The sequence below is a fragment of the Herpailurus yagouaroundi genome, unplaced genomic scaffold (genome assembly GCF_014898765.1).
Source record: "Herpailurus yagouaroundi ecotype Mexico unplaced genomic scaffold, PumYag 569, whole genome shotgun sequence".
NCBI classification, from domain to species: domain Eukaryota; kingdom Metazoa; phylum Chordata; class Mammalia; order Carnivora; family Felidae; genus Herpailurus; species Herpailurus yagouaroundi.
The window spans coordinates 4,987,427-5,000,160 of NW_024412786.1; the positions used below are offsets into that span (position 1 = coordinate 4,987,427).

At 53.7% G+C, this 12,734-nt stretch overlaps 1 protein-coding gene across 1 annotated transcript in view; it reads right to left on the reverse strand.

The window, feature by feature from the left end:
* Nucleotides 1–12,734, reverse strand: part of CPT1A (carnitine palmitoyltransferase 1A) — a 40,899-nt gene that overhangs the window by 5,287 nt on the left and 22,878 nt on the right. The window contains exons 10-13 of the mRNA XM_040465914.1: nt 12,120–12,225; nt 9,062–9,178; nt 7,432–7,596; nt 621–755 (exon numbers count right to left, since the gene is read on the reverse strand). Coding sequence (XP_040321848.1) covers nt 621–755; nt 7,432–7,596; nt 9,062–9,178; nt 12,120–12,225 — 523 coding nt within the window. The remainder of the gene's footprint in view (nt 1–620; nt 756–7,431; nt 7,597–9,061; nt 9,179–12,119; nt 12,226–12,734) is intronic.

The following is a 12,734-nucleotide window of genomic DNA, read 5'->3' on the forward strand; positions in this document are numbered from 1 at the left end:
AGCTAAGCAGAGTAGAGTAGGACAGGGTAGGCAGGGCAGAGTAGGGCGGATCGGAGTGGGCAGGGCGAGGGCGGAGCAAGGGCCCCGGCCAATGTCTCCCGGGCCACCAGCAGTGCACGCCTGCGCTCTGGGCCCAGATCTGGCCTCGGCCACGTCCCGGTTGTGTGGCCCAGCAGCCTATGGGATTCACCGGAGTCTCCGATCCTCGGCTACGAAAACGAACTGCCCTAACAGTTCCCAGGCCACTGCCAGATTCCCAAAGGCAGCGTACGGACAACCGGAGCCCCAGGCCCGGGCGGGGAGCTTCGGCGTGGGCAGCGGGCTCCCGTAACCCCGAGCGGAAGGCTCCCGTGGCCCGGTCCCCGCGTCCGCACCCAGCCCCTTGTTCTGTCCTGCCGCACCCACTCCCAGGCCTGCCCGCGCCGGGTGCACGTCTAACGTAGACTCAGGGAGTCCAAGCTGTAAGACGTTACGGACGGGACACAAACGTTAACCTCTCTGTGCGCGTCCTGACCACGCCCGGTTCCCCTGAAAGGAGGGCAGGGAGAAGCTGAACACGGCTCCCCCTGCAGAGGCTCGCGGGTTAGCCCCAAGGCGTCCTCAGCCCGGCGCCACGTTACCGTCTGGGTGGGGTCCACCATGGCGAGCACAAAGTTGCACGACTCCGTGGTGCAGGAACGCACGGTCTCCGTCCTCCCCTCTCGGAAGAGCCGGGTCATGGAGGCCTCGTACGTGAGGCAAAACTTGCCCATGTCCTGGGAAAGGAAGAGAACTTTCATGCGAGGCAGGGCAGGCGGACGGACTCTGATGCACAAGAAGGGACAAGGTGACGGTCAGCTTTAGCTTTCAGTCAACGTCAGTCTTCATTCACACGGGGCTGAGCAGCAGGCAGACGGAGACGTCGTTAGCTTTGCAAAGGGCTGGAGGCGGGGGAGGTCAGTTTCTGGGTAGCCCAGGTTCCGTTTCCGGGTGCAACCGATGCCATGGCACGATTTCCTGAGCTTCACGCACCCCCCCCCCGCCCCGCCACCCCAAGTGCAGACACATTTATGGGAGGAACACGGGGCAAGGAGATGTTCGGGCAAGTTATTAAAAGACACAAGGTGTTGGCAGGGAACATTCCACCATGTCTGCATGATGGTGATGATGACCCAGTTAAGAAGGGACAGGTGAGGAGTGATGTCCTCCAGAAGGAGGGCAGGTGGCCGGGGCGGGAGGGGAGACGAAGCAGAGGGGGGCGGCCGTGGTCTTGAGGTCTCATTGGGATGCTCTCATTTTTCTAGTGAACCACGAAGAAGGCTGGCCTGCCGACGGGGGAGGGAGGCGCTGAGAGCCAGAGAGAGGAGGCGCGGAACAGAGAGTGGCTGCCCGGGGGTCCGCCAGAGTCAGCCACTCAGCGCTGTGAAGGGAAGCCGGGTGACCCCAACGTGACGGAGGGGGCCCTGCGACCAGCTGACAATGTCACACAAACCCAGAGCCAGAGTCCAGGCTGAGCCTCCCGGAGCGCGGGCCGTGCCCGTGAGTGGCCTTTGGGGCTCTGTCCCTCCCCCAGTCCTGCCTGCGAAGAGACGAGGCGAGCAGGCCACGGGGTGGGGAACACAGGCCAGGAGGCCTGTGACGCTCCACCTTCGGTGGCTGGCACTTGCCCACACGGAAGGCTTCCACGCTGCCCCCCATGCTGGTGTATGTGGGGTACAGAGAAGATTAACAAGCAAACGGGGTCCGGGTGATCTTAGCAAACACGCCTTTCAGCGAACTCGCTGCCAGCTGCGGGTCCCAAGGGGCGCCAAGGGGCACGTGATCCAGCCGCGGGCAGGGAGGAGGGAAGGAAGAAAAGTAGATCCGGGCAAAGAGTGTAAATGTGGCATTTTAGTCATTTAACACAAGTTAGCTTGGGCTCCACGAGGCAACGACTTCTGTGAGGCCCACTTTCCAACATCAAACTTCAATCGTGAGTGGCCAGCACGGCCACGCAAGGTACCCACAGTTTTTTCAACGACCCCCTAAAACGTCTCGGCAAACGCATCAGGCATTAGTGCGCTCGGGGTCTCCAGCCGGGTTACGCCGGGAGCCCCACTCGACCTGCCACCCCCGGGACAGCGGCCGCTCGCCCCCCGCGGACGCCTCCGGTTTCTAATGAGCAGGACCAGAAGTCTGTGAAGACACTAACATGCACGGGGCAGGAACACAAACCTGTCACACCCTGGGTCGGCTGCCCCGGGCTCAGTGTTCAGGCTGGTGGTGGCACTCGGGGGGATTTTTCACCTCTAGCGTCTAAATGAAAAATAAACAGGACCCCAAAGCAGGAGGCAAACAGCCACAGACTAAAGACAGGACCGCTGCCCTGTGTGTTCATTCAATCAGTCATGACTCGTTTGCGGATGCTTCTTCCTTGCGGCTGCCGCGTTCCTGGCACGAGACGGGTTGTGTCCCTGCCCTCAAGGGGCAAGCGTTCTAGCGGGAGAAACGGGTGATATATATAACGTAACACGGTGACAGGTGCACCGAACAGAAGTAACGCAGGGTGACGGAAGGGCCACGGGGTGGCGGCTATTTTAAATAGGAGACGGGGGCACTTGGGCAGAGACCTCACCAACCACGCCTCTGTCTGGGAAACAGCAATTACCAGCGGAGAGCAAGTGCAAAGGCCCTGAGGTAGGGACGAGCTTGACATACTGCCAGGTAGCAAAAAGACCAGCGTGGCCAAAGCTGAGTGAATGAGTCTGAATGAGTCAATCGAGAAGGTCGGAAGGGCAGACAGGGACCAGACCAATGGTTACTAACCTTGGGAACGTGGTCACTCGGAAGGGAAAAATAGATACATTTTAGTTCCTGCCAACCTCAAGCTGAAATACGGCATTTAGAAGCACAGCCAACCAACCACACTCATCATGAACGGCCCCTGTGACTTGGAAGAGGAAATCATAGCTGTTTGCGCAACAAATTATGGTTGCTGCAGATATGCCAAAATATCATCTATGCTTATCACTACTTCAAAACTACACTAGCTTTGGACTTGCTGCTCAAAATCAAGTGCTCAATTATATCTACTGCACCGCAAGTTTACGTTTAATATTCACGTGCGTTTTAATTAACAGATTACCTTCGTAACCCTGAGTATTGCCTTTTTAAAAAAAAATTTTTTTAATGTTTATTTATTTTTGAGAGAGAGGGACAGAGGGCTAGCGGGGGAGACACAGAGAGAGGGAGACAGAATCCAAAGCAGGTTCCAGACTCTGAGCTGTCAGCGCAGAGCCCCACGCGGGGCTCGAACTCCCGAACCGCGAGATCGTGACCTGAGCCGAAGTCGGACGCTTAACCGACTGAGCCCCCCAGGCGCCCCCTGAGTATTTCTTATAACGCTTTATAGAAGTTATTCTGAGAGGGGATTTCCCCCAGGCTTTCCTGAACTGCCTACGGGGTCCAGGGCGCAGAGACGGTTCAGAGCCTGGAGCAGAACCCCAGGACACGCGGGACATCTGGAGTCACACGCAGCCACGGCGAGTTCTGAGGCTCAGAGCTGAGCAGAGGAGGGTCTCTAGGAAGAGGCTCGTCCCTAACACAGCAACTGCTTCGTGAGCGAGCACGCACGTGCGAACTTCTGAAAGTAAAGAGCCGCCTGGCATTTTTAACAGGTCATCTTAATACGCGGACCGTTCTTAATAGGTTGAGTGCGGTGTGAAAAACAGACATGGGTGGGAGGGTGGAGAATGAAATCCTGGTAACTTCCAGCCGGAGGGCAAAGAACAGCTAGAAGTACCCAAAACGAGTCATCTCTCGCTTTGAAAAAGTAATTTACACGCCCAGAAAACGCGAACACGGCACAATAGAAGAAAATGGAGGCCAACCTTCCCGGCACCGCCTGCCTGTGTCTTCCATCCATCCCTTCTAGGCTCTGCACACAATAAAGCCAGAGCCGGGAAGCGTTTTCTGTGCCGCGCAGGGAGCAAACATCACGTGTTTGTGGGCCACGTGGCCCGGCTGTCCCTCTGCAGCTCAAAACACCCGTGGACGGGACATCCAGATTAGGAGTGACTGTGCCAATAACATGTTCCCTGTGAACCCTGAAATTCCGATGGATATTTACAGGTCACGTTATCCTTCTGTTTTGTTTTTTCAATTATTAAAAACCAACACCATTCTTAGCCCAAGGGCCGAGCGAAAACAAGTCACGGACTGGATGTGGCCTGTGGGCCAAAGTCTGAAGATCACCGTAATAAATTATCAGCTTTCAAACTTTCACATGTTTTACAACCACATATTTGTTCTTTTCCCTTTCTTTTCTTTCTTTCTTTCTTTCTCTTTCTTTCTTTCTTTCTTTCTTTCTTTCTTTCTTTCTTTTTCTTTCCTTCCTTCCTTCCTTCTCCTCCTTCCTCCCTCCCCCCCTCCCTTCCTGAAAGAGAGAGAGCAGGAGAGGAACCGAGAGAGAGGGAGGGAGACAGAAAGAATCCCAAATAGGTTCCGAGCTGTCAGCACAGAGCCCAATGCGGGGCTCGATCTCACGAACCGTGAGCTCATGACCTGAGCTGAAGTCAAGAGTAGGACACTTAACCAACTGAGCCACCCAGGTGCCCCACAGCCGTGCATTTTCACAGAATATGCTAGACATCACTCGACAGTCACGTGACAGTCCATGGTACGAGAATACCGTAATCTAACAGGTTTCACCCTGATAAGCTTTCAGATTGATTCCAATTTTTACCGAGGGGTGTGCTTAAGCTGACCTTTGTGAGCCTGTCCTCAAAGGTTACAATTCGCAAGGCACAATTTGCCAGGGAAATGGTCACGCGTTCACGACACGTGTTTCCAGCTTTATGAGCCCAACTGCTGTGCACGAACGTCCCTTTCTAAATTGCCCTGCACAAACACGGAACTCAAGGAAGACCTTTGCAAATGGCACAAAGATTCAGTCTTCCTTACACTGCACTTTCTGGATTCCCGGCAAGATTAGACTGTCCACGTACATCCACTGACCGTTTGTAGCTTTCCGTTCTCGTGAACCACCCACTTCTGCTCTGACTCTGTTTTCCTACTGGGCTCTGTCTTTTCTTCCCAAATGGAACCCTCCAGCCAATTTCCCCAACTCCATTCGCTAATTAATTCATCCCCGCCCACCGATGTTAAATCCCACCTTTGCCACAGAGAACTGCGTGGCACTATCCGGAAGCAGTATGGCACCGTGACAATTACCGCGCTCTTCCAACTTCTACATCGTAGACTTCGAAAGAACAAGCGTCCGCCTCGTTACGTGTACCCTTTTCGGATCGTCCCTGGCGATTCTCAAACGTCAGCTCTTCTAGACGAACTCGAAGCTTCCCCAAATCATCTTCGGACCTCAGACTGTGTTCACACTAGGAGTGTGAACTGGGAACATTTGCCTCTATGAGGTCAAGCTTCTCTATCCCAAACCACAGCCTTGTCTCCCTTTCGGAGACCGTCTCTATCTTCTCCGTGGCTCTGCTTGGCCGTCACGGCTCGACAAGGAACATACTGGGCTTTGTAGACTCCGCAGCAGGCTCCCCTCTGAGCGTTCGTCTTAATCGTAAAAGCTTTTCTGCTGGCTCTTCCCGAGAGGATGTTGGACGGTCCCCCTGCCCAAGTATCCCGTCAGCCGCACTGACTGCGCTTACGGAAAGGAGTTCGAGGACAGCGAAGCTGCCGGCTGCATCTCACCCTTATTTTAATGGGGCGACTCACTCACCTCTTCACCTTTAAAGCCATATGCTGGCTACTGATACGTGACAGTATTGATCACGTTAAGGAAACAGTCCCTGTTATTTAGAGCTGTCGTCAGGAATGGACAGTGTTTGATGTCTTTTTAGTATCTGTCGAGGGGACTGTCTGGTTCCTCCCCTGATCTAATAATGCGATTTAATCTATTACCGGATTCGCTAAGACCGATCCGTCCCCTTGTTGCTGGGACCATAAGCTGCTGCTGGTGACTGTACTTTTCCTGTACTGGTAGATTGTATTTGCTACTATTTTATTTAGGATTTTTTTTTCTTTGCATTTGTATTCACGAGCAACGTTGGTCTTTTCTGCATCCATCCCGTTCAGGCATGGGTTTCAGAACCAGCCTGCCTGGGTCCACGTTCAGCCACGCCACTGTGAGCCGCGATGTCGGGCAAGCCAGCTCACCTGCTCATGTGTGACGCACTGATGATAAGGGTCCTGCCCAGGAACCCACCAGGCAGCTCCTCCCTTTCCGAAGCCCCTAGAATTGATGCTTGTCGTGGCCCCGCAGCTGCTTCTAAGCACAGTCACGTTTCAGGCAGCTCTCCAACTTCTGACTTTCTTAGATGTTGGTTTACTTCTGAGAGAGTGAGCGAGCACAGGAGAGGGGCAGAGAGAGGAGGGGGCAGGAGATCCAAAGAGGGCTCTGTGCTGACAGCAGACAGCCGGAGGCAGGGCTCGAACTCACAAGCCGTGAGATCATGACCTGAGCCAAAGTTGGACGCTTAACCGACTGAGCCACCCAGGCGTCCCACCCACCTCTGACTTTCCTTGGGTACTGACCTCCTTCCAGCTTCTTGCCTTATCTTGGGTCAGCTTTACTAATTTCTGTTGCTGCCGAAAACATTTCATCCAGTTGTGTTCAAATGGGTTACTGTGGAACCGCGTGTTCCCTTCGGAAAACCTCTGTATTGGAAAGCCCTGTATTTTAAAGCCCTGACACTGCATATTTATGGACAATGGGTGTTCGTCAATTTAAAAAAAAAAATCAAGCTCATTAATCCTAAGATCCAGTTACCATCTTCCAGTCACTTACTCCATCAGACAGAGAGCTCAGCTCCCCTATGGCTGTGCATCTGTCCCACTGCTTTGGGTGAGCACATTATTTGGGAAAAGAAAGCCTCAAGATGTGACCATCTCTGTTAAGGACTACAGTAGAGTCGGGGCGCCTGGGTGGCTCGGTCGGTTGAGCGTCCGACTTCGGTTCAGGTCACGATCTCGCGGTCCGTGGGTTCGAGCCCCGCGTCGGGCTCTGTGCTGACGGCTCGGAGCCTGGATCCTGCTTCGGATGCTGTGTCTCCCTCTCTCTCTGTCCCTGCCCCACTCACGCTCTGTCTCTCTCTCTCTCTCAAAGATAAATCAACGTTAAAAGAACTACAGGAAAGTCGATTTTAAGTGCAGTTTTGGCCTGTGTGTTCTAGTTTATCCGCGGTCACCATTATCCCTCGCTGTCCCGCATCTGTTTCTTTTCCTGAGTTTACCACCCGAGAGGGGGCTCCGCTCACCAGGCGTCCCATCCTGTCGGTGGCAGAGACCCTGGACTAGGATGCGTGGGCAAGACCCAGCAGGCTGTGTTCCGCGCCAGCGGCTGCCCCCCTGGGACAGGGTCTGGCCTTCCCCACCCACGGGGCAGACGGCCCTGGGCACGTTTGCGTCCAGGACCCCCCGAGGGCTCGCGACAAAATCCCAGGCTCGTACCTTGTAATGCGCCAGCTGGAGTGCGAGCTGCACAAAGGCGTCCGGGCTCGTCCGGCAGTTTTTGATGAGTCCTTTGCCGAAGGTGTGGAACGGGAAAGAATGGAAATCCACGTCGTTGGCCAGAAGGTTCGCGCAGCTCAGGGAAGTCTCGATCACCTCCTGACACTTGAGGGAAAGGAGAGAGAGGTTTTAGTTAATGGGGGAGGGCGGAGGGGTTACCGACATACCCCGAAGCCACAGGGTTGGTGCCCGAAAACACACCCCGTTTTCCTCTTGGCTCTTTCCAAAGCGTTACCCAGCAGCTGTGGTTTGTTAGCAACACGGCACCCCGCTCACTGACCAGTGGCGGGGTGGTCCCGGCAGGAGGGACGCCGGTAGGAGACGGGGGCTTCCTGGTCCGAGCGGGACCCCAAAGGCCATTTGGAACAGCCCGAGTTTTGTTTTGTGAAACCCATCGCGGCAACCGAGGAACCGGTTTAAAGCAAGAAACGGACTGTGGTACAACCACGCGACAGAAACGAGCGACCGGGCCACGGAATCACACGGAAGAACCGTAAATGCGTGTTACCAAGTGAAAGAAGCCAGCCTGAAAAGGCCACGTACGACAGGATTCCACAAACGGGACATCGTGAACAAGGCAAGATGTGGAGACCGGGCCAAGATCAGCGGTGGCCGGGGGCTGGAGGGGGGGCGGGGAGGGATGAACAGGCAGAGCACAGGTCTCTGGGCAGCGACACGACTCTTGGGATGCTGTGCTGGTGGACACAGGTCACCACGCACCCGGCTCATCAGTGATGCGTTCACCACTGAGAGTCAACCCCCACGGCGACGCTGGGCTCCGGGTGACGGTGACACGTGGGTGCAGGTTCACGGGCTGTGACGGACGCACGGCCCTGGCGGGGACGTGGGTAGTGAGGGAGGCTGTGTGCGTGTGGGGTCGGGGAAGGGGGACAGGAGGGATCTCAACGGACTTTCCGCTCAGGTCTGCTGTGAAACTAAAAAGGCTCTAAAAGTGAAATCTATGGACACGTTTTAAATAAATGCCGACCGACTTGGTCAGCTGACACGTTTCGGCAAAGGCTACCTTTCTCTGGGGAGCACACCCCAGGCCCGGGGACACAAATGCTTGGGGTACAGCACCAGATGTGGTGTTTTCTACTTCGGCAGTTATTTCTTGAGGCCCGGGAACTCCTGCTCGGACTAGAGGAACTGGAATGTGCTATTTCCACCCCTAAAATCCCTTCCCCCCAAACGCTTCCTTCCAGCGAGTGGACTGCACCTGAGAATCCTGAAGAGACAAAAATTATAAGGGCGTGATCTGGAGTACTTCAACCCTGGAGGAAGGGACTCAGTTTCCCACTTTTTCACTGTGACGTCTAGCGAGGTCCGAGCTGGAAACGTCGCCGACCATCTCCGCCGAAACCTCAAGCGGAAGAACTACCTAGCGGGGCCCCTGAGACAGCAGGAGCTGGGGCAGCCCCACGGCCCCCCGGAGACGCCCGCACAGACAAGGTTCAGTGTCCGTGGTCTTCAGCTGGGCTGGCGCACACCCACCAAGTGCGCGTGGACAGTGCGGCTGTGAGAGCTGAAGCTCGTGCCCCGCCCCGGGTGACGGATCGTTCGGACTCACTTCCTCCGGGATGTCCCACTGCAGCCGGGTGGGGTACGGAATGTTCGGGTTGGGGTCGCCCTTGCAGTGCCCGTCCTCGGCATAACCCAGCTGAAAGGAGTCAGTGGCCAGGACGTACTGTCGCAAACGAAAAGATACACATGTCAAGTGAGAGAAGATTATCGTGGCCGACGGTGTTACGTAAGACGTATCTGAAATGACATCCGACGGAGACGGATCCTTGTTCTCTACAGAGATACGATTCACACGTTAACAAGAGCCACTCCTGGGGTGTGCGGACTTCACACCCTCGGCACAGCCACCTAACGGGACCGTTCCTATCTCCACTCCAGGTGCGGGAGAAAAACGGACCCTGTGGGCTGGTCAGGATCACAGTCAGGAGTTCAAGCCCGAGGTTGGGTGTAGAGATTACCTAAAAATAAAATCTTTATGGGGCCCCGGGGTGGCTCAGTTGGGTGAGCGTCCGACTCTTGATCTCAGCTCAGGTCTCGATCTCAGGGTCATGAGTTCAAGCCCTACGTTGGAGCCTACTTAAAAAAATAATAATCATAAGCCACTCTGGAAAACAGTATGGAGGTTCCTCAAAAAACTAATAACAGAACTACCCTACGACCCAGCAATTGCACGACTAGGCATTTATCCACGGGATACAGGTGTGCTGTTTCAAAGGGACACTTGCACCCCAATGTTTATAGCAGCACGATCGACAACGGCCAAAGTATGGAAAGAGCCCGAATGTCCATCGATGGATGAATGGGTAAAGAAGATGTGGGATACACACACACACACACACACACACACACACACACACACAATGGAATATTACTCGGCAATCAAACAGAATGAAATCTTGCCATTTGCAACTACGTGGGTGGAACTGGAGGGTATTATGCTAAGTGAAGTTAGTCAGTCAAAGACAAATATCATATGACTTCGCTCATATGAGGACTTTAAGAGACGAAACAGATGAACGTCAGGGAAGGGAAACAAAAATAATATAAAAACAGGGAGGGGCACAAAACATCAGAGACTCTCAAACACAGAGAACAAACTGAGGGTTGCTCGAGGCACATTGGGTGGGGGATGGGCTAAATGGGGAAGGGTCAGTAAGGACACTTGTTGGGATGAGCACTGGGTGTCATACGTAGGGGATGGATCACTGGGCTCTACTCCTGAAATCATTATTGCGGTAGATGCTAACTAACTTGGTTGTAAATGTAAAAAAAAAAAAAAAAAAAAAAAAAAATTAAAAAAAATAATCATAAAATAAAACCTTAACAACAACGACAAAAAAGACCACACGTTGTAGGAGTCTGTTTCTATGAAATGCCCTGAACAGGCAAAATGACAGAGACAGAAAGTAGATTTGTGGTTGCCAGGGATGGGGCGGGGGGGGGGGGGGGGGGGATGAAAATATGCTAAAAGTAGGTAATGGTGAAGGCCGGACAACTACTTTGTAAAACACAAAACCCAGGGAGTTGTGTACCTTAAGGAGGTAAATTTCGTAGGACGCGTATTATATCTCCATCAACAGTAACAAAAACATTTCTTTAAAGAGGAATCCCAGCACTCAGTGAGCTCCCCAGCGGGGGAGGCAAAACACAAAGAAACAGACAAAAAACACCCGCCAAGCGTCTGAGCCGCTCTGCATCGGAGCCCCCAGAGTGTCCAACATGCTGAAATTTCAGAAATACGATGGACAGCAAAATGGATTCAACTCTGACCTGATTTGTTCTTAACTGGCTTGGCACAGTTAGGCTAGCTCTCATTCTAATTTGGCCTGGGCCTCCGAGACAAGAGAGTAGGTCAGATCCCGTCCACGCAGGGAGCCCCTGGGGCCCCCGTCCAGTCCCTGGACCCACAGGCCATTCTGTCAGCTGACGGGAACAGTTAAACGCCAGCCCTTCCATCGGGGCGCCTGGGAGGCTCAGTCGGTGGAGCGTCCGACTTTGGCTCAGGTCGCAATCTCACAGTTTGTGAGTTCGAGCCCCGCGTCAGGCTCTGTGCTGACAGCTCAGTGCCTGGAGGCTGCTCCGGATTCTGTCTCCCTTTCTCTCTGCCCCTCCCCTGCTCACGCTGTCTCTGTCTCTCTCAAAAATAAACAAACATTAAAAAAAAAGAAAATCGGAAAAAAAAAAATTACCTTGAGCGTCATCAGACCCAAGTAATACAGAATTTCTGAATCAAGGCCACTGTTGACAACCCTGGAATTTAGCAATTTCTTTAAACAAGAACTGTGATGGATGAGTTAGGTAAGCAAAACCTTCCTTGGGGGCACCAGGAGGCGCTCAGGCGGTTAAGCGACGGACTCTTGATCTCGGCTCAGGTCACGATCTCATGGTTTCATGGGTTCGAGCCCCGCATTGGGCTCTGTGCTAATGGCACAGAGCTTGGTTGGCATTCTGTCTCTCCTTCTCTCTCTCTCTCTCTCTCTCTCTCTCTCTCTCTGCCCCTCCCCTGCTTGTGCTCTGTCTCTCTCTCAAAATAAATAAATAAATTTAAAAAAAAAAGTCATTAAAAAAAAGAAAGCAAAACCTCCCTTTGGTGATTCATGCCAACAGTGAAAACAGTTCAAACGGTTCAGGGAGAAATTAATTTTTAAAAATTAAAGAAACTGGCAGGGCCAACCCAACACCACATTTTATTTATTATTTTTTTTTCTAATGTTTTCTTTATTTTTGAGAGAGAGAGAGAGAGTGTGAGCAGGGGAGGGGCAGAGAGAGAGAGGGAGAGACACCGAGTCTTAAGGAGGCTCCAGGCTCTGAGCTGTCAGTGCAGAGCCCGACACGGGGCTCGAACCCACGAACCGCGAGATCGTGACCTGAGCCGAAACCAAGGCTGAGCCACCCAGGTGCCCCATTAAATGTGTTTCTACCTAAGGAACATGAGCTGTAGGAGGCAAAGATACGAAGGGCTTCTGTTGGGCTACTGGTGACTTCCAGCGCCCACACGTGTTACGAAGCATCGTGTCATCAGACGAAAACCACACGATAGAACGTAGTCTGGGGTCTGGATTTGCAACAACTCCCACATCCCAGCCGGAGCTGCAAAGGCTCACCTCCCACAGGTGCCCGATGATGGGCGCGTCGGCCCAGGAATGTTCCGCGTTCATGCCCACCTTCCCGTTTTTGAACACGATGAACGTGAAAGACTTATCGAACCACCTGCAGGAAACAAAAATTACATGTTTTATTCTGGGTGGGCTCCTGGGCCCCCGCCCCTCGACAAGTTGCTCCTGAACCTCTGTGGACTGATGATAAGAGTGCACGTTGGACTCTGAGGCCAGTCACTTCTCTGTATCAGACACAGACGTAAGCATTTGTGCGCTGGAGACCGGCAGAATAGAACGTGTTATTCTAACGTGAACCAGCCCACAAGGCAATTGCCAAAGAGACAGGAGGCCACGTGCCCGCACACCCCCGCCCTGGGCCAAACCTTGTCCCCGGGGGCAGGGCAGGCAGGACCTTGCCTCACAGACAAGGGACAGGAGGCTCCGGGACGGTGACGATCAGCGAGCAACAGGTCAGCCCCGTCCACCTCCTTCCCCTGCCTGGTCCCAGGCACCAGCAGCCACGCCTGTCACCACTACCATGACGGGTGGTCACGCACAGAAGGGGTTAGGATCTGAAGTCTGACGCTTAAGCTGTGTGTGTGTGTGTGTGTGTGTGTGTGT